General features: G+C 42.2%; 1 protein-coding gene across 6 annotated transcripts in view; it reads left to right on the top strand.

The window, feature by feature from the left end:
• Nucleotides 1-22,647, top strand: part of zcchc2 (zinc finger CCHC-type containing 2) — a 98,175-nt gene extending 75,528 nt beyond the window's left edge. For 4 of the 6 annotated variants that reach the window (XM_033048820.1, XM_033048848.1, XM_033048809.1 and 1 more), the window contains 3 exons: nt 11,544-11,669; nt 15,628-17,037; nt 20,468-22,647. In XM_033048820.1, the coding sequence (XP_032904711.1) occupies nt 11,544-11,669; nt 15,628-17,037; nt 20,468-20,520 (1,589 nt within the window). In that variant the 3' untranslated portion in view covers nt 20,521-22,647. The remainder of the gene's footprint in view (nt 1-11,543; nt 11,670-15,627; nt 17,038-20,467) is intronic. The other 2 variants (XM_033048841.1, XM_033048831.1) reach the window with 1 other exon arrangement.
• The last annotated feature ends 5,077 nt before the right edge of the window (nt 22,648-27,724 follow it).

Here is a 27,724-nt window from a genome sequence, read left to right as displayed (position 1 = left end):
GTTTGTATCCCCTCGTTATCACCTCGTCCCCAGACCATTATGGGCTGCACCCTTCCTGAGTCATCGATCCAGACTCCGTTTTGTTCTGTACCTTCTTATACCTCTGGTTTCCTCCCCCTTGGGAGTACAAGCAGTGAACGTCAGGTAAGCACTTACAATGGCTGCCAGTACAGCGGGCCTGTCTTCTGTCTCAGCATCCGGACGCCAAGCCGACTGGTTCCACACTCGCGGACCCTGTGCCGTCTTTCTCCGTGGCCGGTGTTTGGCGGCTGAAATGTGGCAACGGGGCTACAGACAACCCGGCACCCGGGGGGGGTGAATCACCCCGTGTGTGAGTCGGGGTCGGGGGGGGGGGGTGAATCACCCCGTGTGTGGGTCGGGGGGGGGGGGGTTAAATCAGCCTGGTGTGGGGGTCAGGGTCCGGTGCTGGTGCAGTGTGGACGGAGGGACCAGACTGTCCCCAACTCTGCTGCCGCTGACCGGGACGTTGCCGGGTTTATGTCCCCGTGTGTCCGCTGCCCGGAGCCGAGACCCCGCTCCACCCGGCCCCGTGTGTGTACCGACTCGCAGCCCGTGACAGTGCGGCTGCACAGGGGGAGATGGAGCGGGGGCGGCCATGGCCGGACAGCGCTGACCCCGAGGGGAGAGTGGGGGCTGTCCCGAGGGATCCGCTCCTCTGCTGCTTACACCTTGGTGCTTGGGTTCAGACCACTCAGTCACGCGCAAGCCCTGGGCGGTTGTGGGCCGGGACTTGCCCTCACTCCGCCGGCACGCTGCTCTTTTGCAAGAACGTACGTGTTGCGTATATTACTAGTGTATGCCAGAAACTGCCTTGTACTCCAGAAGGCTTGAGCGACTCCGTGCGTCACGCCCTTTGACAATAAACAATAGACAAGAGGTGCAGGATTGGCCATTCGGCCCTTCGAGCCAGCACTGCCATTCAATGTGATCATGGCTAATCATCCCCAATCAGTACCCCGTTCCTTCCCTCTCCCCATATTCCTTGAATCCGCTATCTTTAAGAGCCCTATCTAGCTCTCTCTTGAAAGTATCCAGAGAACCGGCCTCCCCCGCCCTCTGAGGCAGAGAATTCCACAGACTCACAACTCTCTGTGAGAAAAAGTGTTTCATCGTCTCCGTTCTAAATGGCTTACCCCTTATTCTTAAACTGTGGTCCCTGGTTCTGGACCACCCCCCCCCCCCCCATAACATCGGGAACATGTTTCCTACCTCTAGCGTGTCCAAACTCTTAACAATCTTATATGCTTCAATAAGATCCCCTCTCATTCTTCTAAACTCCAGAGTGTACAAGCCCAGCCGCTCCATTCTCTCAGCATATGACAGTCCCGCCATCCCAGGAATTAACCTTGTAAACCTACACTGCACTCCCTCAATAGCAAGCATGTCCTTCCTCAAATTAGGGGACCAAAACTGCACACAATACTCCAGGTGTGGTCTCACTAGGGCCTTGTACAACTGCAGAAGGACCTCTTTGCTCCTATACTCGACTCCTCTTGTTATAAAGGCCAACATGCCATTCGCTTTCTTCACTGCCTGCTGTACCTGCATGCTGTATGCATGACGTTATGACCTTCCGTGCAACCTCCCTATTCCTTTTCTTCAGAGATGCTGCCTGACCCGCTGAGTTACTCCAGCATTTTGTGTTTATCTTCAATTAAAGTCTTACTGCAGCTTCACAGGCACATTGAACAACAACGACAAGGTTCTTGATCGATTGGCCAGGTGGGCTGAGGAATGGTTGATGGAATTTAATACAGAGAAATGTGAGGTCAATCATGGGCAGAACCTACACAGTGACTGGTAAAACTCTGGGTAGTGTTGTTGAGCAGAGGGATCTTGTAATACAGGTGCATGGCTCCTTGTAGGTGGAGTCGCAGGTAGATAGGGTGGTCAAAAAGGCTTTTGGCACATTAGCCTTCATCTGTTTGATGGTGGGGAGGTTGGTACCGATTATGGACCAGACATTGTTAATGATTTTTTGTTGTCACGTACTGAGATACAGTGAAAACAAATGCTATCGACTCAAATCGCACTATACAAGAGTACAATAAAGCCATACACGTACAACAGGTAGTCCAAGGAGAAAAATACCAGCATATATAATGTCACAACATTATAGTGTTAAATTATAAAGAAACTTATGCAGATTGGAAAAAAAGTGAGATGACCAAAATGAGTTGGTTTGGGAGATTAGGACAACGCTCTTAGACAATGAGAGGTGTGGTCTTACTAGGGCCCTGTACAACTGCAGAAGGACCTGTTTGCTCCTATACTCGACTTCTCTTGTTATAAAGGCCAGTCTGATAACCAAAGATCTTATATAAATCTTTGCTGATAACTGCTTGGAGGAAGAAGCTTTTCCTGAATCTCGCGCAAACAGGGAGGAGAGAAAGGAAAATGACTGGGGTTCAAATGGAATTTGATTATACGATACGATAAAACTTTATTCATCCCCGGTGGGAAGTTGGTCTGCCGACAGTCACAACACACAAGGTACACAAACTTGAAATTAAAAGTGAAAACAAAAAGAAAATGACAAGCAACTGTTGGCTAGCTGCCGTGTGCACAGCACCTTCATCGGAACAAATGAACAAACAAACACAGACTTATCCGCTGGGCAGAGGATTCTAAAACAGAGTGCCCTCTTCCACACCTGGTGCCCCTTTGTTCTCGCCCGGTCCCTCACAGGGGTTCCCCCCCCCCCCCCCCCATGCTGGGTCCCCATTGTTCTTCACGGCGATCCCCCCACGCTGGGTCCCCATTGACTTCCCTTCCCCCCTCATGTTCATCAGCCGCAAGGCCCCACTGCCGCTGAGGCTTATGTTGCTGCCGAGGCCCGCATTGCCGCCGAGGCTCCCACTGCCACTGAGTTACCCGCCGCCGAGTTGAATATAAACACAAAATGCAGGAATAACTCAGCAGGGCATGTTGGTTTTCCCAAGTCATTGACATGTGGTTGAAATGTCTATCACGGCCTCCTTCATTTTTGAGTTTTCAAATTTCCAAACCAGAGCATGATGGGACAAGTTGGTATACTCTCCACCAGCTGGTTCAATTAATTTATATGTATCTGGTGCCATTTGGGGTCAATTCCTTGATCTTAGTACAGTCTTAATTTAAGTGGAGTTTGGTAACTAATTCTCATTACGTGAATTAAGATTGCTGCAGTTGAGCACCTTGGCCTGACAGTTATTATATTTGTAGCTCAATGTGTGCTTCTAGATAAATAGACCAAATTTATTTTTACTGCTCATTCTACAGTGTGCTTTATTTTGGCTACTTAACCAAGTTAAACTATCTTTTTGAATGTGATTGTTAAAACTTAAAACCTATTTTATTGAAGTAGGTTTTATGAATGGCTAGATTGAATACATTTATAGGTAGTGATTAGTAACTTTTTTATGGTAAGGTTTAGTCTACCATCAAAAAAGAGCTTAAAAGCCTTTTAACTGGAACTCGAAAGAGGGAGCACATAACGCCAATTCTGGCCTCCCTCCACTGGCTCCCGGTGTACTTTCGAGTTCATTTTAAGACTCTTTTATTCGTTTTTAAATCTTTAAATGGCCTCGCCCCGCCTTACCTCTCTGAGCTGCTTCATCCCTATGCCCCTGCCCGGTGCCTCAGATCAGCTGATCAGCTGCTCCTGGAGGTACCGAGGTCTAAGCGGAAGCTCAGAGGGGAATAGAGCCTTCTCTGTTGCTGCTCCGGCGTTATGGAACACTCTGCCGTTGCACATCAGACAGGCCCCCTCACTGTCCATCTTCAAAACCAATCTTAAAACCCATTTCTATTCCTTGGCTTTCGACCCTGCATGAGACTTTGCTCCTGTTTTAGTGTTTTTAATGTTTTTTTTATTGTTTTTACTCTCTCTTTTAATGTTTTTATTGTCGTGTAATAATTTTTTGTCCATGATTAGTCATGTACAGCACTGTTGCAACAGTGGTTGTTTTTAAAGTGCTCTATAAATAAAGTTGTTATTATTATTATTATTAATAATGTGAAATAAAAATATTAATCTAATTGGTCATCTCACGGTTGTAATAGATTTTTGATTTTGAGTTTAATTTTTGTCATCTAAAGTACCAAGAAAAAATTTGGGAAACAAGTTATTCTTTGTAACACTCCATCCCATCTGAATCATTTAGTGGTATGTGCCTTCAAACATCAAGACACATGTTTGCAATCTGATTCAGAATTCATTTCTAACTTTGAACCCATGCGCAACAAAGGCTGACATACCTTATTCCTTCTAACTTCTTGCTGCACCTACATGCAGACTTAAGGGTCTGTCCCACTTGGGCGTCATTTGGCTCATGTTCATAAGTGATAGGAGCAGAATTAGGCCATTCAGCCCATCAAGTCTACGCCATTCAATCATGGCTGATCTATCTCTCCCTTCTAACCCCATTCTCCTGCCTTCGCCCTATAACACCTGACACCCATACTAATCAAGTATCTATCTCTGCCTTAAAAGTATCTATTGACTTGACTTCCACAAACTTCTGTGGCAATGTATTCCACAGATACACCACCCTCTGACTAAATAAATTCTTCCTCATCTCCTTCCTAAAGGAACGTCCTTTAATTCTGAAGCTATGACCTCCAGTCTGAGACTCTCCCACTTGTGGAAACATCCTCTCCACAGCCACTCTATCCAGGCCTTTCACTATTCAATAAGTTTTAATGAGGTGTCCCCTCATCCTTCTAAACTCCAACGAAGAGGCACAGTGCCAACAAACGCTCATTATATATTAACCCACTCATTCTTGGGATTATTCTCGTAAAACTCCTCTGGACCCTCTCCAGTGTCAATACATCCTTCCTCGCATATGGGGCCCAAAATTGCTCACAATACACCAAATGTGGCCTGGTCAGCATTTTATAGAGTCTCAGCAATACATCTCTGTTTTTGTATTCTAGTCCTGAAGTAAATGCTGGCATTGCGTTTGCCTTTCTTACTACCGATTCAATTTATAAATTAACTTTTTGGAAATCCTGCACCAGAACTCCCAAGTCTCTTTGCAACTCCGATTGGATATTTTCCCCATTTAGAAAATAGTCTACGCCTTTATTCCTACCACCAAAATGCATTACTCCACACTTTACTACACTATATTCCATCTGCCACTTCTCTGCCCACTCTCCCAACCTGTCCACGTCCTTCTGCAGAGTCCCTGCTTTCTCTACATTACCTGCCCCTCCACCTATCTTCGTATCATCTGCAAACTTGGCCAAAAAGCCTTCAATCTCCTCATCCAAATCATTAACATGCAACATGCTGCTCCAGCACCGACCGCTCGGGAACTCAGCAAGTCACTGGCAGCCAACCAGAAAAAGCCCCCTTTATGGCCACTCTTTGTCTTCAGCCATCCAGTCAGCCTGCTGTCCATGCTAGTATCTGCCCTTTAATACCATGGGCTCTCATCTTCTTTAGCAGCCTCACGTGCGGCACCTTATCAAAGGCTTTGACATTAAGCCACATTTGGAGTATTGCATGCAGTTCTAGTCGCCCCATTATAAAGACTTGATAAAAGTATATAAAATTATGAGAAGCATAGATAGGGTAGAGAGTCAGAATCTTTTTCCCAGGGTGGAACAGTGCATAGCTATAAGGTGAGAGGGGGAAAGTTTAATAGAGATGTTTGGGGCATGTTTTTTACACAGAAAGTGGTGGGGGCCTGGAACGTATTGCTAGAGTTGATGGTGGAGGCAGGTATTATAGTGGTATTTCTGTATTTAGATTGGCACGTGGAGGTACAATGATAAAGGGATACGAATCATGTATAGTCAGATGCGATCAGTTTAATTTGGCATCATGTTCAGCACAATATTGTGGTCCGAAGGGCTCGTTCCTGTGCTGTTCTATGTTTGAAAGCTCCCATTGTCTGTAATCTCCAGCAAGCCAGCTGGAAATGTTCAGGACCAGGTGCCATTTACAATCCATCCCAGTTTATGGACGCTTGATTTATGGACAGCCTATATGCAGTATTTGCGTGTCATTTACGCTACATCATTTACACGTCACGACGCTCGCATGTTGTGCATTACGCATTGTGTATTTGTGAATATAAATCATAAATAGTTGAATGCCAAATATGGACACATCATGGGTGATTATCCTGCCAGCCTGAAAGAGAATTATTTATTCTGACTTCTATTGGTTAACTATTCTTCAATCCATGTTGGTGCACTCCCACTAATACTGTGAGCTCATATGTTATGCAGCAGCCTTTTATGTAGTACCAGACCAAGTGGGACCCGTTGGATCCCGGCCCCTTGCGGGCGGGGGGGAGGGGGAGGCGGCCTTCGGCCACACTCGCACTCTCACACACTAACCGCCCCACACACACACACACACACACACACACTACCCCCCCCCCCCATTGATATTATATTAATATTCTTCATTTGCTCCTTTTACCCCTTTCCCCCGCCCTATCCACTCACGCATAACCCCCAACTGCGCAGGAGCGGCTAAATGGGGGGGGGGGGGGGGTTAGAGTGGGATAGGGAGGGGGTAGAGATTGAGGGGGGGGGGGGGTTGCATCACAGGGGAGGGCTGGTTCCCAAACGAAATACACCACCACTCACCCGTAGGTCCCAATATTCACCACTGCCTAGAGAGGGAGGGTGGGGCAGAGAGGCAGCGGGGGAGGGCAGAAATGGAGGGGGTAGAGGCAGCACCTACCCAGTTTGTAGAGCAGCAGCCTCCACATCAGGCGCCAGGCCCGAACGAGGCTGTGGGTGAGCGTGTACCCGAGCGATCTCCTCCTCCCCCTCTCTCTTCCCCCCCCCTCTCCTACCCCCGCCCCCCCTCTGCTACCCCGCCCCTCTCTCTCTCCTTCTCTGCCTCGGGGAGGGGGTTGAGGCAGCATCTACCCAGGTCGTAGAGCAGCAGCCTCCCCTCCAGGCGCCGGATCCGAGCGAGTCTGCGGCCTCGTGAACCCGAGCGATCTGAGGACGGTCAAAAGTAGCGGAGGGCCAGCCGATCGGTGCTTCCGCGAGGGGAAGCCCACCCACCCGTGTGACAGACGATCGGGCGGGGGAGACGGAGAGGAGGTCATCCACTGTGACGGCCAGAGATCGCCAGTTGCGATCGGGATCACCAGCGAGGAAAGGGCGTCACAATTCCCAGAGTCCCTGCAATCGACTTAGGAATCGCAGGTCTCCATAGACGGCCTCTCCCAGAGGGAATAACGGCCGCCGCCATGTTCTAGAACTTCAAGGAGCCCAGCGGAGCGAGCAGCATGGCCTGAGCAGCAGTTTATAAACACTAAGTGACAAATTTAAAGAAGTAAAAGTTAAGAAGCCAAGAAGTACAGGGGTGACTTCAATCGCAGCGCGAGCAGAGGCAGGGAGTCAGATCCATTGTGACGTCATCAGCGAGACCATCTTCTTTATTTTCTAAGTTATTTGAGATTTGTGAACATTTTCCTAAATAACTGGAGAAATAATGCATGAAATTTTCAGATAAGGTGAATTTTGATTTCACGGGATAAATCTCTACCGGAATATGTAAAGATTTTACCGTTAGCCTGTCGTTTCTTCGAGTAGATGTAATCGCACACAAACAAACACGCTGATGCACACACACACGCAGACACCCCGCCCTCCCCCAAGATCAGAGTTTTATAGTTATTTAAGGATAGTATCCTATCAAATGCCCTCTGCAACCCAATTACACTACCTCTATAGACCTTGTTTATTATATCTTTGACGAACTGTGGCATATTTGTCCTTGAGTGTTCTTTCATAAAACCATGTTAACTTGTTTGATTGCCTTAAGCTTCTTTAAATGACTGGCTATTTCTTCTTCCTTGATCTCCTACTTGCCAACAGCACATGTTAAACTCACTGGCATTTAGACTTATGTTTTTTGTCTATCTCTCTTGAACATTTATGTAGTTTTCTGCCAGTTGGTACTCTCCTCACACTGAGTTTTGAAAGAGATCAACCAATGGCATCATGCAGTCCATCTCGTCCTGGTGACTTGCTTGCCATTAGTTTAATTATTTCTCCCTCATAATGGGGACTGTTACAGGTTTGTTCTTGTTATTCAAAACTAGCCCATCTGTTATTGTTGGAATGTTGATAGTGTCCCCCATCTTGAAGACTATTGGTAAGGTTCTGGTATCAATTATTTCCTTTTTTCCTGTTATTAATTAAATAGTCTCACCGTCCAGGAGTTGTACGCTTATCTTAGCTACTCTTCTCTTTTTCATGTATGTAAAAAATGTCTTGTTGCTTTTTTAATGCCAGTTTTATCCCATCAGTTTTCTTCTTATTGGCTTTTTAGATCATTGCTGTTGGTTCCTGAAAAACGGTCTTCTGCCCTTTGATATGGTCTAGTTTTTTAATTAATATTTTTATTGATTTCTTTTGTTAACCATAGATGATTATCTTTCTCACTTCATCCTTCTCTGTCATTGAGTCAAATAGTTACTTGAACCACTGCCACTGCTCAGCTGCTGACTTTTCCTTTAACCTGTTTTCTAGTTCCACACAAGATACTTGGGTCAAGTATCTTGTGTGGACACTCCATAATGCTTGGGATAAAGACCCATCATTTATTTATTTGCCTCTGTACTCCACAATTTGAGATTTGTAATAGAAAAAATCACATGTGGTTAAAGTGCATATTGTCAGATTTTATTAAAGGCCATTTTTATACATTTTGGTTTCACCATGTAGAAATTACAGTTGTGTTTATACATAGTTCCCCCACCCATTTCAGGGTACCATAATGTTTGGGACACATGGTTTCACAGGCTTTTTATAATTGCTCAAGTGTGTTTAATTGCCTCCTTAATGCAGGTATAGGAGAACTCTCAGCACCTAGTCTTCCCTCCATTCTTTCCATCACCTTTGGAAACTTTTATTGCTGTTTATCAACATGAGGACCAAATTTGTGCCAATGAAAGTTAAAGAAGCCATTATGAGACTGAGAAACAAGAATAAAACTGTTAGAGACATCAGCCAAACCCTAGGCTTACCAAAATCAATTGGAACATCATTAAGAAGAAAGAGAGCACTGGTGAGCTGACTAATCGCAAAGGGACTGGCAGGCGAAGGAAGACCTACACAGCTGATGACAGAAGAGTTCTCTCTATAATAAAGAGAAATCCCCAAACACCTGTCCAACAGATCGGGAACACTCTTCAGGAGTCAGGTGTGGATTTGTCAATGACCACTATCCGTAGAAATACAGAGGCTACAATGCAAGATGCAAACCACTAGTTAGCCGCAAAAATTGATGGCCAGGTTACAGTTTGCCAAGAAGTACTTAAAAGAGCAACCACAATTCTGGAAAAAGGTCTTGTAAGCAGATGATACGAAGATTAACTTATATCAGAATGATGGCAAGAGCAAAGTATGGAGGAGAGAAGGAACTGCCCTAGATCCAAAGCATGCCACCTCATATGTGAAACGGTGTTTGGGATGTTATGCCTGGGCATGTATGGCTGCTGAAGGTACTGGCTCACTTATCTTCATTGATGATACAACTGCTGATGATAGTAGCAGAATGAACTCTGAAGTGTATAGACACATCCTATCTGCTCAAGTGCAAACAAATGCCTCAAAACTCATTGGCCGGCGGTTCATTCTACAGCAAGACAATGATCCCAAACATAATGCTAAAGCAACAAAGGAGTTTTTCAAAGCTAAAAAATTGTCAAATCTTGAGGGGCCAAGTCAGTCACCCGATCTGAACCCAATTGAGCATGTCTTTTATATGCTGAAGAGAAAACTGAAGGGGACTCATCCCCAAAACAAGCATAAGCTAAAGATGGCTGCAATACAGGCCTGGCATAGCATCACCAGAGAAGACACCCAGCAACTGGTGATGTCCATGAATCGCAGGCTTCAAGCGGTCATTGCATGCAAAGGATATGGAACAAAATACTAAACATGACTACTTTCAGATCAGTCTGAAGAAGGGTTTCGGCCTGAAACGTTGCCTATTTCCTTCGCTCCATAGATGCTGCCGCACCCGCTGAGTTTCTCCAGCACTTTTGTCTACCTTCAATTTTCCAACATCTGCAGTTCCTTCTTGAACAACTACTTTCATTTACATGACATTGCTGTGTCCCAAACATTATGGTGCCCTGAAATGGGGACTATGTATAAACACTGTTGTGATTTCTATATGGTGAAACCAAAATGTATAAAAATGGCCTTTATTCAAACCTGACAATGTGCTCTTTAATCACATGCAATTTTTTTTCTATTACAAATCTCAAATTGTGGAGTACAGAGGCAAATAAATAAATGATGGGTCTTTATCCCAAACATAATGGAGGGCACTATAAGGTCTTATGCTTTAACATTTTATAGTTTTATTTATTGACTTAAGATTCAATTTCTGTTAAACACTTTTCCCATATTTTCTTCCCCATCACTTTTGTTTTGATTTTTATTCTTGCCTTTACTACCCTGCTGTGTCTCATTTCTGTTTGATTTATTAAACTTGTTAGTAATGAAAGCCCTGTCCATCTTCAACTTGCGCAATTTTCCAGGCCACCGTCCCCCTGCCTATTGCAAAGCATTGTTAACATTTCTTGGCTTGCACTGTCCCACACCTTTTGTACTTTTACCTCCTTTAGATTTTTGTAATCATAGAGTCCTCCAAGAAACATTAAGATTTTGAGGCAGTAATAGAGAGTTTTATTTCATCTAATTTTGTGAAAAGGAAATATTTGATTTCTATTCAGAATCTTAACCATTTTGAGGTCAATTCAATGCATGAAAACAGCAATAAACTATTATCTTTTGTATGTTGGAGTTTGTAGCCAGTTTTCCAGTATTAAAAAAATTAATTGAAGTTGTTGCACCATCTAGTGGTTAAGGTTAAGTAAACCGCTAACTTTTTACTGCTGTAGAAACCAAGAACTGCAGATGTTGGTTTATATCAAAGATAGACGCAAAGGGCTAGAGTAACCCTGTGGGTCCGAAAGCATCTCTGGAGGGAAAAAATGGGTGACCCGCTCGGTTACTCCAGCACTGTGTCTAACCTTTTACTGTTCTTTGGCAAAAATAATTTTATCTAATACTTTATCTACTTATCACGTATAATGCAAATACTTATTGAGGGTTTTTACCTTTTCATCTGTGAAATAATCAGTGTTTTTGCTTTCATCAAATGAAGCCTTATCAACATTTCATAAGTGCTCGCTTGTGAGTATATGTTTAGCATGTTAATCAGAGTTGTGTGCTGATTAATCGTTCAGAAGATATTAATTTCCAAGCTACTAATTATTTTGATTTGGAACAGAAGGTGGTAATGGGGATTACACAGCCAAATTTCCTATTCACAGGAATTAATTCCTGCATCTCAACTGGAATGAAATTAGAAGCAATGGGGGCTTATCTTAAACTATCCAGCACACTTGCCTGATTGATGAGGATGGGAAGAGATCAGAGTATTTTGCAAAATAATGCAATAGATTATGCCACAGACTTTTTTGAAGAAAAGGTAATTGGCTGTGCTTTATTACTCAATGGCACCTACCTGATTGTTTTAGAATTAAGGGATGTTGGCTGTGGCCTAGAGGCATGTGGAGACAGCTCTTCAGAAAGTTACAGTTCTCCTTCCAGCCCAAGACACGATGGGAGAGAGAGCTGTGAAAGTGAAGATGAGAAAGACAAAGGTGAGTTATTATGTACTTTTAAAATCCTTCTCGATCGGTTTTAAATCTCCTGCAGTCAAATCACCAATTATTTATATGACACTGAGGCTGCTAAAATGGGCTGACTTGTGGGTGCTATTTCAATCTACAAGCAGAGGGTTGAAATCGCTGGGTGAAACTAGTAGAAATCTGGATCACAATTGGGTATTTGATGCAACTAAAATAATTGCAAACAGTCTCTTGGAGATTTCTGCAGAAGTTTTTGCAATTTTCATGCTCCAGAAGATAAGATACAAAAAGCAAAATATTCTCACTAAACAAAGGACGAGAAGTACTATAAAATATTACAAATGGCTCACAATTACAAATAAATCGCAATTTATAATTACCTTCAATCATTTCCCTTCAGTTTGTTACTGTCTCATGCAGTATGCACAAGAATATAAATCAATTATTGAGTCTCTTTGAAGTAACTAAAAATGATTCAAACAATCTAGCCAAAAAAATCCCTGAATGCAAAGGTTGGCCATTAACCTACCCGTCCAAAATTCCCTCACAGGATACATCTTCCGCATTTTCAAATTCCTCTGCTGAATGTGCTTTAGAATGGTAATTGTATCTAGTATATTGTGTCCTTCATACAGACCTACATTTTTACAATCTTATTTTATTGCTGATGTAATAATTGATCAGAGGTTTCAATTCATTCTGTGTTAATCCAGCTGTGAATCCTCCCCTCAACCAGCACTCTTCCAATACTAACTTTCTCTTTGGTACCCTTGTTCCATTGGCAATATTGCTTTTGGATTTTATGCTATTTCTTTAGAAACTTCATTCCTTGCATTCTGCCAACCTCATCCTACACTTCCATTTCTGCAAAATAGTTGTCAAAACATTCATGCATTTGAAAGCAGCGATTCTCTTAACTTAATCCCCTTGAGATTAGAATGTTCTGACATTAATTTTGAATTGGATACCCTGAGTTGGAAGAAAGAGAATTGTTTTATTTTAATAATTTGTTTTTAAAGCTTTAAATATATACTGATGTGTTGCAGCAAATTAATTACTCTGGTATATTAGCCAGTGCTGCATTCACAAATCTGGTACAGGTTGAACACCGATTTTCCGGCAACTGATGGTCTGTCCTCCACTGTGGACAAAATTACGAGAGCTCAGTTGAAATTCCCAGAGCAGATGGCATTGTGAGTGGCGAGCGCTCTTTTCAGTCATATCCCTCTGTCGCCCTACTATGCTCTCAATCTTTTCTCCTAATTGTTTTGCAAAGACAATGCAGTAAACCCTCGTTTTAACGGCCCACTTATACCAGATGTTGGATATAGTGGACGGACCTGCCAACCCTATCCCAGCTCGCATCGTCTCCCTGGCCATTTAGATCCCCGTTTTACTACACCACTCCCGACCCCCAAGGTCCACCAGTGAGCCCTTCTTTGCCCACCAAAAGGACATAAAGTGTTGGAGTAATTCACCAGCGGGTCAGGATCTCTGGAGAACACAGATCGGTGACACCGCGACCCTACAGATCGGTGACACCGCGACCCTTCCTCAGACTAATTCAGTTGGCTGAGTTGCTTCAGCATTTTGTGTTTCAGCGTGCCCCCTTCAGTCACCGTGGGGCTCCACTTCCCTCTCACCTGCTGTCGGTTACAAGGTGCTGTATGTCGGTACCAGAGGAGGTGGCGGTGGTGGGGGGGGATGCATGCAGGGTGGTGGGGAGGAGTTGGCGGCGACCCAAAGTTTGGATGTCAGGGTTCCCGCCTCCTCCCTCCACCACCACCGCTGCCTCCTCCTTCTTCTTACCCCCCCCCCCCCCCCCCCCCCCCCGGAGTTGCCGGCATACTCCACCATGGATGTGATAGCAGGTGAGAGGATAGCCCCACAATGACCGAGGGGGGTAGACTGAAACATCGACTGCTGGAGTAACTCACCCAACTGAATCAATCTGAGGAAGTGTCCTGACGTCTCCTGTCAATGTTCTCCAGAGATCCTGACCCACTGAATTACTTCGGCACTTTGTGTCGTTTGGTGAGTGAAGAAGTGCAACCTGTGAGTCGGGAGCAGCGGCGGAAGTCAGTGCTTAAAGGACCATGGAGATGGTGCGAGCTGGGGATAGGTCGGCACATCATTCCATTCACGTTAAGTTTACGTTTTATATTTGCTTTATTTAGATTTCTGGCACTCCATGGTGTTTTAGAGACATGGTAGGGGCGTCATCAGTGGGCCAAGCATGCATTGTCGTTTCATTGTTGTTCAACCTGTAATTAATTTGCACATAGCCAAAGAGGCACATCATCAGTTAAACTTTCAATGAGAGTTGAATGTTTTGCAGGACAAGAAGTGAGCTTCCTGTTACTCTACAATTACTTCCATGGATATTTTGCTTCTGCCAAATAAATAGGGCCTTAGTTCCTTCCATCCATTTAGAAAAGGGCATTCTCCTCAAACTCCACTCTCTACTGTTTTTAACTGCAAGTAATGGAGTGGGTCTTCAATCCACAATCTTGACACAACAATAAATGTGAGCTGGTACTCATGATACAACTTCTGTAAATATTGTGAAATATCTTCAACAATTGGGTTTGTGTCTATTGTTTGAACATGACCTTTTTCTCGGATCATTTTTCTTGCACATGTTGTATGAACATTCCCAAACTCTTCCTTTTCAATGTTACTGTCCTGTCTATATGCAATATGTCTGAAAAGTATGACACTAAAAGAAATTGGGATAGATCTGTAAGAAGTCATCGCAGTGGTGCATTATAGGAAGGGAATGAATCACTCACACATGGATTTTTATGTCATCTAACAAAACATGGAAAGGAAAACACTATTCTGTCTTCAGTTGATTAACTGGTACTTCCCCATTGAATACCATTTTAGCAAAAATTGTTGTGAATAAGGAGAGAGAAAGTACTCTAAATCGTGAACTTTATTGTTCATTGCCTGGAGTGTCTCTTCGCATCTGTCTGAATAAGACTGACCTACTACTGAGGGGCATGGCTATTAAACTGGGTCTAAAAGAGTAACGAGGGAAGCAATATGCAGACCTCTTAACCTTGTGTTCACTAATCTACTAGTTATCAAATGTATCTTGCCATGACGTTGGTGAGAGCGACTTTCACATTGAATATCTTGTCATGTGTGGTAATACCAACATGTTAAATGGGATAGATTCAGAACTCGTGATGGGATATCTCTGAGCTGTTACTTTCAGCAAGATTGAATTCCATTGTAATATGTGACTTGGTTAGCACATTTCTCACTCTAGTATTGATGTCACGACAGAGATCCACTCTGGTTCAATGTAGAGTATAGAAGAGCATTCTAGGTTCAGCATCAGACTTGCCTAAAAGAAAATGTGGTGTGAGCCAGGTACAGCTATAATGTAAGTGGCACCATGCTAAGCAGCAAAAGAAGCTGCTACCACTGATGCCAACACTAAAAAACACCGAATCTAAAATGTTTTCTTCAAAACAAATATCATGGTAGTTTCAAAGTGTACCCGAATAAACATTGTTCCATTTTTTTTGCAATGACAGAATGAACAACATGCATGCTGAATGTATTGCATATATTCAGCTGTAGTTTTTAAGGTAGATAAACATTTTTATTGGGCAAAAGTATGAACAGAGGGTTGGGCGTTAGTTTGGCCAGTGGGATTTGAGATGCAGATTATGGTCAATATAAATGAATGACAAAATAGGCTTGAGCTGTGTGGCTGTCTCTTTGTTTTTAACCACCCTTTGTGATTAGACCTAATAATGGCAAATAACTTTTTCCATTTTATTTCATCTGGTTATTGAAGGAAGGCTACTGCTTTCCTATTTTGTAATGGATGATTTTGTGAACAATAATGATGTTCCAGTGATTTTTGCTTCATATATCCAAAAGTAATATTTCATGTTACCGGAGCAATGCCTTTATGTCTTCACCACCTTTATATTTATTTTCTTTTGGCTAGATTCTGACAGCACTTCGGAGGATTCTGTGAAGGAGAGGCAGAAAGAGATGCCTCCCTGTAACCCTGCCCGTGGATCTACCAGCAGGCCAACTGCTCAGGTTGCACCAGTGCAGAGTGAGAATGGTACCCTTCCAGGGAATCCGCCAGCCCCTTTGCTTCCTCGCATTCCACTGATGCCTCCTGCACACTACATGATGCAAAACGGTGGAACAAAACCAGACTATGTTCCTCCTGTAGATAGTAAAACTATGGGGATGATTGTAACCATCCCTCCTGCTGTTGCCTCTCTTCGAGATTCTTCGCACATAACGTCAGTTGGTGCTGCAGAAACGGGGAAGAGACTTGACCTAATGTCCTCGCCCATGTCAGTGGCAACTCCTTTCCTTCTGCAGGCTGCTGGTCCGGCTCTACATCCAATGGTGCATAGACATAAAATGACAGCACCACAAATTAATTTGGAGAACCGCCATGTTCCTGGACCTCAGCCACCAGCAGGCATTGTGAACATTGGATCAGCCAACACTGCCTTCATCCCAGTTCAAAGCCATTCTCCATCTGGGAAACTTCCAGCATCATCTGTTTTAGATCCTACTGCTAAACCAACACAGAACCTAGCAGGACTGAACACCTTGTTGCCTCAGACTGATGGAAATATAGCAGCAGCACCTGAATCTGCCATTTTAAAAGTAATGCTTCCTGCTGCTGCTCTGCCACCACAACCTGGCTCATACAAGTTAAGTGGGACTCCAGCTAGTGTTTTGCCTTTACAGGGAACAGCAAGCACACCATCCCCTGTAGGCCAAATCCAATCCACTGGATCTTCTGTCCCCACCCACACTCCGGGCCCTGTACCAAGCCTGAATACTGCATTAACTCATAGCACAGCTCAGAGTGATAGCACCTCTTACATAAATACAATAGGAAATACTAGTACTAATGGGACCATTCAACCAGTTCAGCAGGTTGCCTGTGGGGCTTGTAGTTCTTGTGGATGCCGAGGTAGCTGTGGGAACAATGGTAATCCACTGTTTAATTACTACTATCCTAGTACGATCCCGAGCCAGTTTATCAGAGTTCCGTTAATCCCTTTAAGTGGAATGGCTTCTCTTTGTAATGGTAGCTACCTCAACCAAGCACATCAAAACAATGGAACCCAGATGCCCTTTTATCAGAATCCTTACACTAATGGACTGATGCATGATCCTATGGCAAATCAGACAAACTATGGGATGCAACAAATGCCGGGATTTGTCCGTGGATTTCCATTAATGTACCAAGTAGCTAACATGGTCACTAATGTCAATGGGTTAGGACCTAAAAAGAATGGAACTGCATCTTGCTATAATTGTGGTGTAGGCGGACACCATGCACAAGATTGTAAACAACCATCCATGGAGGCCAGTCAACCAGGTAAGCAGTGATATTTGATAACAAAATTGGTAACGTTCTACAAAATTCTCAGCTTTTCATGACATTGGGATCTTTAAAGTGGACGTTTACATATTTAAACTGTGGTGTGGTCTTGTATCTAAGTTTGTAAAGCACAAAGAAATACTGGAATGTTAACCATTTATAATCAATGTGGTTGAAGCATAAATGTTTATTAAAGTTATCAGAGAGTAATGGACAACAAAATAATTCCTGATTGTAAAACAAAAAGGAACTGCAGATGGTGGTTTTATACCAACAGAAAATGGACAGATGACATTTTGGGTCAGACTGAAGAAGGGTCCTGACCCAAAACGTCACCTACATTTTCTCCAGAGATGCTGCCTGACCCGCTAAGTACTCCAGTATTTTGTGACTATCTAAGATAATTCCTGAACTAGTGATGATCAGCACATTGCGTTGAAAGTGAACTTTTGAAGCTTGCTGAAAAGACTTTGTTAATTCAAGATTCAATTAAATTTACCAAATCCAAACATATTTGTTGATTTATTTCTTAAGAATTTTAATGAAATTTGAGACACTAGATCACGAACATTTTCCAGATTTTTTTCTCTTTAAAAACAAATAAGATGCATGGGCTGATTGAAAAGCTCCACGTGGAACAAATGTTTTCTGTATTAATTACTGCCTCAAGTGTCCTTCCCTTTATTCTGACTGCTTTTCATTGCTGCAGATTGCAGTCTAGTTCTTTTGTAAAGATGGTTTTTTATTAATTGCGGAAATTGTTCAGAGGCTGTGAAATTTGTCATTATTCTCATTCGCATCAACAATCTACCTCTGGCTAGAGACTAATATTTCTGGTACTAAATGTACAGTGGCAGCAAATATTAATCGTGTGTTTTATCAGGCAACATCATAAATGCTGCATCCAGTTTTAATTACTGACATAGGAAAATTAGCAGTGGTGAAGGGAGAGAACTCCAACTATGGTTCTTAAAAGGCATTTTGGGCATTATGCTTTGGGAAATTGCATGCCACCATTGTTTGTGTGTTGAAATTCAAGGATGTGTGATTGTGGAATGCATCCCACACCTTGTGCTCCTCAACCCCCAGCCCGGTTATTTAAGTTGCACATATGGAAAGCTACTGGTAAATCATTTCTCGTGCATTTGTAGTATGAAGAAATTAATGGATCAGTTCAGGATTGGCAGAGGGAGAAGCTCGTCATCCACGAGTAATACCTGGAATTTTAATTCTGATTCATGAAAATTAGATAATAGTTCTGAAGTAATTTCTAATCTTTTGATTGTCATATTTGTAGAAGGACCGTCCATATCTTTTTTTAATAATGAAAATTTGAATGGCTATGAAATGGCTCAAGTTTTTATTCTTGTTCATCTAACATGGAACTTTACAGCACAAGGACAGGCCCTTTGGCCCACATTGTCTGTGCCGAACATGATGTCAAGTCCAACTCCTATCTGCCTATGCAAAAGCCTCTTAAATGCCACCATTGTAACTGTCCAAACCACTACCGTGCACCACTGTCCATTCCGAGCACCCAGCTCTATAGGAAAAAAACTTCCCTGCACATTTCCTTTAAACTTTGCCCCCCACACTTTAAAGCTATACTTTCTGGTTTTTGATTTGTTTTCCATCGTTGGAAAGAAATTCTGACTGTCCTATCTATGCCTGTCATCATTTTATACACTTCTATCAAGTCTCTCCACAACCTCGGGTGTTCCAGAGAAAAAAGTTAAACCTAACCTTGTAGCTAATACTCTCTAATCCAGGCATCATTCTGATAAATTATTTCGACACCATTTCCAAAGCCTCCATGCCATTCCTGTAATGGGTTGGCCAGAACTGCACACAATATTACAAATGCAGCTGAACCAAAGTCCTATAAAACTGAATCACGACTTCCTGACTCTTGTATTCAATGCCCTGGCCTTTAAAGACAAACAAATGCCTTCTTTGCCACTCTTATCTACCTTTGTTGCCACTTTCAGGGAGTTAGATCCCATCAAGTCCTGGGGATTTACCCACCTTCATGCTGTTCAAGAGCATCACACCACCTCCTCCTTAGTCTCAAACTGCCCTTGGATATTAATATTCCCCACACTGATCTCACTGTCTTCCATGTCCATCTCCCTAAAAACAGATTCATTTAGTACCTTGCCTGCATGCCCAGACTCCAAGCACGAATTGCCTCCTTTCGTCTTGAGCAGTCCTACCTTCTCCTCGGTTACCCTATTGTTTTTAATGTAGGTATAAAAAGCCTTGGGATTTTCTTTAATCAAAGCCATTTCTCACCAAAGCCATTATATGGCCTCTTTTGGCCCTTCTAATTGCCCACTTGAGTTCTTTTTTCTTCGTATTTCTCAAAGGCCCCGGCAGATTCCATTCTTCTAAATCTTGCATGTGCAATCTTGTTTCTGTTTGATCAAACGTACAACCTCTTTGGTCATCCATGGGTCCCTTACTTTGCCTTCCTTATCTCCTCCTTACTGGAACATGCTATTTCTGAACTTCAATCAACTACCAATTACCATATGAGTCTGGAACACGGTCTTTAAAAAAAAAACTCTAACAAAACTATTGAAAGTTTTAAACATCATATCCCATGAACTCAACAACTTAATTTTATCCCTCCTGGTGCTGTATTTTCTGCGACTTTCCAGGCGTGGACATCCCCGAACCTGTCTTCATGGATGGTTTTGCAATACTCATCAATTTCAAGCTCATGAATATTTCCAAAGATCTGTCCTGGGTCCAGCACATTGATGCAATCACAAAGAGAGCCTATCAATGCTACTTCCTGAGGAGATTCCATGTGTCGACCAATATTCTTTTGAACATCCATAGATAGCATTCTAACTGGTTGTCGTGCATCATGCTTGGTGCAAGACCTAAATTCAGTTAGATGTGATTGGTTTGTAAATGTGTTGGGAAATGTAGTAATTTTAATGTTTGAGATAGTAAGTGGAAGGTGGAATTGTTGTCAGATATTTTAAATATGCAAAAGTCTAGGATTAGGAAACTTGTGAGCCTTCCTCTCTTGGGTGTTAAGAAATTTTAAAAAGAATAATGCAACAGTCTTTCACACAACATACACAATTAAGAAAATACCAAAATCAATGGTTCGAACAAAGATTGGCACAGGTCACTGGTTCTGTGCCAAAACTGTTGCCATGTCTTGGTGGAATAGAAAGTGAGAACTATTTAAAATGATTGCTTTCAAATTTCCCCACCTCCACAAAACTAACAGTCCCTTGCCTTAAATAATTTGAACAAAGCAGTATTTTTGCAATACTGGGCTGTAGTGTATATTACATAATTTGAGACTGAAAGTTTTTTTCCTCCCAACAGGTTATTGACATGTTTATATGTTCTTTGCTTGTAATAGATTCTGTGGTGAACTTTTACCAATGCCATTTTTGTTTTACAGGTGCCTTCAAATTAAAGTTTTCTCCACCTCATGATTTGGATCCAGCTGATTAAGCTAGAACATTCATCATTTTAGCAATGAGCCTTATTTTGTGGGTCTGACCCTAACCACACAGTTGATGCTCTCTCGTCCAGCAAAAAACTGAATGGGTTTTCTAAATGTGTTTGGGATTAATAAGTGGTCACTGAAGTCTGGATCGCCTTGAACTTATTGTGGCATTTGTTTCCTCTGAACGCGTCTTCACCTGTTTTGGCTGCAGTGTTCATGAAGCAGAGCAGTTTGTGTAACGTCCTAAAAAATGCTTACAATAATGACCTCTGATTTTGCACTGATGAATGTATTATACCAAGTGGCACGTGCAATGTTCATTGTCTAATAATTTATGGCAGTGTTTTGGAATCTACCTGTCCAGGAGACACTTGAGCTGGAATGAGCAGACGTGTTGCCAGTTGAAATGTTAGGTCACATCTTACATCATGCTACATCTTTTGTCTGCAACAAATTGTCTTCAAATTTTGAGTCTCTTTTGTTCTTGTTTAATATTATTGTATCCTCTTTCAGTTGTGTGGAAGCAACTCCACTTTCAAAAATAAACACATTAATTTAAAAGTACTTTGTTTGGCCTACTGGAAAAAGAATAAATTTTGGTGTTGACATGGGTAATACCTTTTATATTGATCTTTGAAGAAAATGTTTTGGAAAATTGAGTGCCTGTAATAATGTTTATAAAAATTAACAGGAAAGTTTTCAAAGTTGTCTGGTTAGTGTTTATTTTCATTAGAGCTCAGATAAACAAACATTTTTAAACATTTTATTATTACAGCTAAATACTCCTGTTGCTTTAACTTTAGATATTTATTGTGAGTGTTTGAATTGGACAATGTGCGAATGTTTTTTCTCCCCCTTAGTCTTTGTGTAGAATATTGAATAGCCACACTTTTTTAAAATGAATCCCTTTATACTGCACCATTAATCGACATTGGAAAATAATTGATTTTTTTCAAAACAAAAATGCTTTAAGCTATAAACTTTCGGTGGCAGTGTTTACTTGGATATTAGAATGTATAACAAATTTTGTTTTACATGTACGATACAAAAAAACATACATTTCCATGATTAGAAATACCACTGTTGCATATTCATCGTAGTTAGCATAAGCTCTGCAAATTTGGCACGGTACTTAATTTACCATTGCACATGCATTTGCCACTACTATAATGTGAAGACTGACGCTCGATATTTGTAGATGGTATTAATCATGTCAGCAAACTCCCTAATTTATGCTGCTGCTCTTTTTTAAAGAAAGAAAAAAAAGCCAATATGCACTATTTCTGTTTCTGGGTTTATTTCTTAAAAGTGCACTGATGTTATTCACAGGATGATGGTGGCTTTAGAGGGTTGCTGCATTTTGTTGCAAAGAACGCTGCCTAATCTTGTTGGCATTCCTTTAACATTAACTTTAATGGGAATATACAGAGCTATGATATTGGCGTGCAGCAGTCTGCTTTTTCTGTAAATGAATTGTCCTCGAGTGGATTGATGTATTTTATTGACTTAAACAAGCAACGGTGTCATAGGATTTGAATGTGTTTTGTAGGATCTTAAAAGCCTTTGTCTTGTCTTAAAAGCCCAGTGTCAACAAAAATGCTTACACATATATAAAAGGAGCCGTGTTAATGAGTTAACCTACGTCTGGTTATTCTAGTTCAGCTGCTTTGAGTAGCTAGATCTTGTGTACAGGGTAGTGACCCAAATTATTTCTTGCATGTTAAAAAAAAAGAAGAATCAATTGAGAACTCATTTTCAAAGTGTGGCAATTAATTTCCTTGAAGCACATTTCTTTTACCTGGACTTTTGGATGACCAGTTGAATGCAAGATAACTATCTTGATATGACTGTGCTGATCGTTCTTAAAATTAGACTGAGAGACTGGGAAATCACACGAGCCTGTAAGACAATGCGTTCTGAATAACTTGGTTGTATTAGAACTAATTTTATGGTTTAAAAACTGTACTGTATATAGGAGGTATATTGTTACCTTCAGTTTGTTCATTTGTTTACTGGTATTCTTTGATATTCAAAATGTTATGTACTGGAAAGGTCACTTATATTTCTAGAACAATTTTTGGATTTTATGCTGATTTTCTCCTGAATTAATAGCAATAAAAAAAATACACAAATCTTTTATTAGTTTCTTATTTTAAAGTGCTATCCTTGCCTGTCCAGCGTACAAGTCTAATAACCAAAATTGTTTTGCTATTATCTATTGAATAGGCAGCTCAGTCAGCAAAGTGTACCTGAGATAGCAGTGCTTAAATCCCAGACTTACCTAATTAAATGTTGCTGGATCCAATTTTATTTTCTTGTCCTCAAAAATAGTTTTGCTGGTGGCAAGTTCTATCATATCTACAAACCTTAATGGTAAAATATTTAAAAGAAACTTCACGTACAAACAATACTGATTCCTCTTTATTGATATGTTCTATTTTGTTTACCATTAATTTTTGATCAATGAATTAGGTGGATGTCATCTGGTTAACTTATTTTATGTCTTCTCAATGCAAGCACAATTGGTAGCAGGAATATGGCTCCCATTTATGGAAGCTATTTGCCACATGACTGGGGATTTCGTTTTTTTAGTTTGAGATACAGAGCAGAAACAGGCCCTTTGGCCCACCGAGTCCGCGCCGACCAGTAAACCACGCGCACTGGCACTATCCTATACACACACTAGGGACAATTTTACATTTACACCAAACCAATTAACCTACAAGCCTGTATGTCTTTGGAGTGTGGGAGGAAACCGAGGATCTCGGAGAAAACCCATGCAGGTCACGAGAACGTACAAACTCCGTACAGACAGCACCCGTAGTCAGGATCGAACCCGGGTCTCTGGCGCTGTAAGGCAGCAACTCTACCGCTATGCCACCGTTTACTTACACCTTCTCTAAATACCATGTCTGAGATGTCGAGCATTGCAACCGTTGACACCTAGTTCAACAGTAAATAGATTGGCGTAAAGCTGACATTGATGCACAGTAACGTCAACTAGATATTCAATTTATTTCTACCAATTACAGTGTGGGAACAGATGAAGAATAATGAAGTGCAGTGATTAGTAAAATAATCCCTTGCTATGATTTTGGAAATCTACCTGTTTGAAGTGTGAAAAATATACATCTTCTAGATGCGCTGGGCGCATCCTCAGTGATATGACCTGGGGTCATCGGGTGTTTCGGGTCGCACATCAGACACCCTCGCCGAGGCGACCCAGCCGGGGTTGATCAGGCCCCAACTTGCGTCGCAGCAACCGCCCACGGATCAGCCATCTTAATAACTACTCTGCAGCAGTTGGGAGACTAGTGCGTGGAGGGCCTGGGCTCTGGGGGGCTCCTCCTGCGTCTCACCAGGTTCAAGGCCTGTGCACTGCACCTCTTTCTCCTTCTCCGAGCATTTCATTCTCGCCTGATGGATTTTTAGGCCACGGTGGTTCATTAGGCCTTTCCGTAGCTTTATTGGGTGTCTTTCACGAAAGACACAGACTGGGGTGCTAACCCAGCCTGTCCCGGGTGCCGTCAACAGTAGTCACCAAACTATTCGTGGTTTTCACCCAGTCTATTCCTGGCTGAATGGTGCCACTGGCTGAGCCAGACTTCAGTGTGAAAAATATACATCTTCTAGATGCACTGGGACACATCTTCAGTGATGTGACCTGGGGTTAAACATTTATTGTTAACATTTAACAATGGGTAGCAGTAGATTTTGAATAAATATGATGTCCTGCGTCTTGGTGGAACCAGTCTGTTGCTGAACGTACTCCTCAGGTTGAACAGTGTGTCATGGAGGGGGTGATAATGATAATAATAATCATACTTTATTAGCCAAGTATTTTTGGAACATACGAGGAATTTGATTTGGCATAGTCATACTAATAAAAAGCAACAAAACACACAAAATACATTTTAACATAAACATCCACCACAGTGACTCCTCCACATTCCTCACTGATGGAAGGCGAGTCAAGTTAAATCTCTTCCCTTCTTTGTCCTCGGGGGGGCCTCGAGCCTTCTGTTGACGGGACGGTCTGGGCTCCCGTAGCCGGCGGTCGGGCCCTCTGCATTGGGGCGATCAAGCTCCCACATCGGGGGGATCTCAGCTCCCCGCGCCGGGACCCCGGGTCTTGCAAACCTCTTGCGAACCTGTTGTCGGTGTTGAGCTTCAGGTGATTCTGCCCACACCACTCAACAAAGTCGTTGACTATACCTCTGTATTCAGCTACCCTCCCCTCACTGATGCAGCCCACAATTGCAGTCATCTGGCAGGAGGTGGAGTTATATCTGAAGTACGAGAAATATCAGATATCATACCTGTGCTTCCTTGAAATAAAGATATTGAATGAGGCTCTATTGGCCTTTATGTACAAAGCGGAATAATCAACTCATCAGAATCAAATGTTTTAAAATTATTTGCAAATTCCGATTATTTCAGGCAGCCAAATAACGAATGCATCAGACCTACTGGTCACAGGCCTGTTATCCTAGACAAATACAATGCATCGTGGAAGCTGTGTACCCAAAATTTGTGAAGGCTTCAACAGCCAGAAAATACACCCATTTCCAGCTTTGTCAATTTATAAAGATGGGCCTGTGGCTGCACCTCTACATTCGTCCTACAAATTCAGATTAGCAATACCTTAAATAGGACTGTGGCATTGTAATGAACTGGGAAATGTGCAAGAAATTTAGTGTTGATAGAACATATTAAATGTATAAATAAAATATGTCGAACACTGCAGCCATTTTACAATTTTTATATCCTTCCCGAAATATTAAACTAATGTCTTACTGCTGGCTTAAAAAGTACTTGGTTGTTAATTCTATTTATTTTATAAAATTAATTTTCCTTCTCCCAGACTTGCAAATTTCTGTGGTTCCTGGAATAACTTGAACCAATTGGCTTTTATCTTTTATCTTTATTTATTTACTATATCTATCTACATTACTAAAAGTCTGATCTTGACCACTTCCTGTTGTTCTGTATATTGATTTTAGAAAAAACGCTGCCACTTATGGCTGTGATTTTTGGTCTCTTATTGAGATTCTCTCTCCTGAAGGCCACGCCCCTTCCGGAGGGACTATAAAACCCGGAGGTGTGGAGGTGCCTCTGCAAGATAGGGGAGCGTGAGGTCGCAATTCTCAGTCTGAGCTGTGATAACACTGAACACATGTCTACTAAACTGAGTGGTTTTACTGACCTGTCAGTGCCCTTAATGTGGTTTGAAAATGTAGTTTGAAAATGCAAAAGTGTGTTTTGGTTTGAAAGTGCTAAAGCAAGCTGCGTTGCCTTTGGTTTTGAAAGTGCTAAAGCAAGCTGCGTTGCCTTTGGTTTTGAAAGTGCTAAAGCAAGCTGCGTTGCCTTTGGTTTTGAAAGTGCTAAAGCAAGCTGCGTTGCCTTTGGTTTTGAAAGTGCTAAAGCAAGCTGCGTTGCCTTTGGTTTTGAAAGTGCTAAAGCAACCTGCGTTGCCTTTGGTTTTGAAAGTGTTAAAGCAAGCTGCGTTGTCTTTGGTTTTGAAAAAGCTAAAGGAAGCTGCGTTGTCTTTGGTTTTGAAAATGCTAAAGCAATCTGCGTTGCCTTTGGTTTTGAAAGTGCTAAAGCGAGCTGCCTTGCCTTTGGGTTTGGAAGTGCTAAAGCAAGCTGCCTTGCCTAATTAGAGCTGCCTTGCCTAATTAGAGCTGCCTTATCTTCTATATAATTAAAAGTCTAATCTTGACCACTTCCTGTTTGCGCTTTATATTGATTTAATAAAAACGCTACCACGTACGGCTGTGATATTTGGCCATCTTACTCAGAGTCCCCCTCCGCTCATCAGGTGCCGAGGATTTTTCCCATCGATGAAAAATAAAAGAGTTATTAGTGTTTAAAAAATGTTGAGATTCCCTCTCCTGTCAATCACGCCATGAAGGGCCACGTCCCTTCTGGTGGGGGGGGGGGGGACCATAAAACCCAGAAGTGTGGGCGTGGCTCAGTCTCTGCAAGATGGGGGAGGGAGAGGTCACGACTCGCTGTCTTTAGTGGCCTTGCACCCTGCTTGAAATGGAATTTCAAGGAATATCCGTGAGTCAACTACGAGCCCACTCAAGCCCATGCCAGCACAATAGGCTTGAGTGACTGAGCCGCCAGCCCAAGAATCCATTCGGCCCACAATGTCCATACTAGCCCTCTGGAAACCAGTCCCTTCAGCACACAACACCCATACTAGCGCTCCAGAAAACCCCCCACTGGCGACCAACATTGGAATTGGTGGAGGTGGAATATTGCGTTGGGGGACCAGTCCTCCTGTCTAATGCTGGGACACAACGGGGCCCACTTGGTCTCGTACACTATGTAGAATAGGTATGGCAAAGTGATTAGAGTCAAAGTCTTACAGTGTGGAAACAAGCCCTTTGGCCAAACTTGCCCACACCAGCCAACATGTCCCATCTACTCTAGTCCCACCTGCCTGTATTTATAATAATAATAACAACTTTATTTGTATAGCACTTTTCATATAATTGAAAAAAAGACCCAAAGTATTTTTCACAAAAACACCGGTCTAACCAATAATACAATTTAAAACAGTAAGAACATAGAGTTAATAATACAAAAAGCACAGATTTATATAAAAATATAAAATAAGAAATTGAGTGTAAAAGCTCAAAAAACAAAAACACAGGTCAAATACAGTCCCATATACTATGTGAGCACACAAGCTGCTGAAGGGTATGCTGAGATAAATACAAGGGAAGAAAGGTAATTTTTGCAATGTCATCAAAGTAAAGTCAGTTAAAAGCTTGATTAAAAAGATAAGTTTTTAGCTGCCGTTTAAAAATGTCAACTGAGTGGGTGTCTCTCATAGCCCTAGGTAGCTACGGTACTCCACAGCTTGGGGGCGTAATTGAAAAAGGCTGGCTTGCCAATTTTCCTTTTGCTGCGGCAGAAACCTGAACGCTCCAGTAGGGGCATAGGGAAGGAGGGACTGTAAAATATGCTGCTCCTAAGCCATTAGGGCTTTTTGGACAAGAAGGAGGGCTTTATAGTCTATCCTGGATCTCACAGGGAGCCAATGAAAGGGGTGATATGTTCCCTTTTCTTGGTATTTGTTAAAAGCCGGGCTGCAGCATTTTGCATGAGCTGTAACTTGTTGGTGGATTTTGAAGGCATTACAGTAATCAAGTCCTCTTGATATGAAAGCATGTATGAGTTTTTTGACAGTCATGT

This window comes from Amblyraja radiata, chromosome 2 (assembly GCF_010909765.2).
Source record: "Amblyraja radiata isolate CabotCenter1 chromosome 2, sAmbRad1.1.pri, whole genome shotgun sequence".
NCBI classification, from domain to species: Eukaryota; Metazoa; Chordata; class Chondrichthyes; order Rajiformes; family Rajidae; genus Amblyraja; species Amblyraja radiata.
The sequence above is the reverse complement of the archived record's forward strand: the minus strand, read 5'-3'. Positions and strand labels throughout refer to the sequence as shown.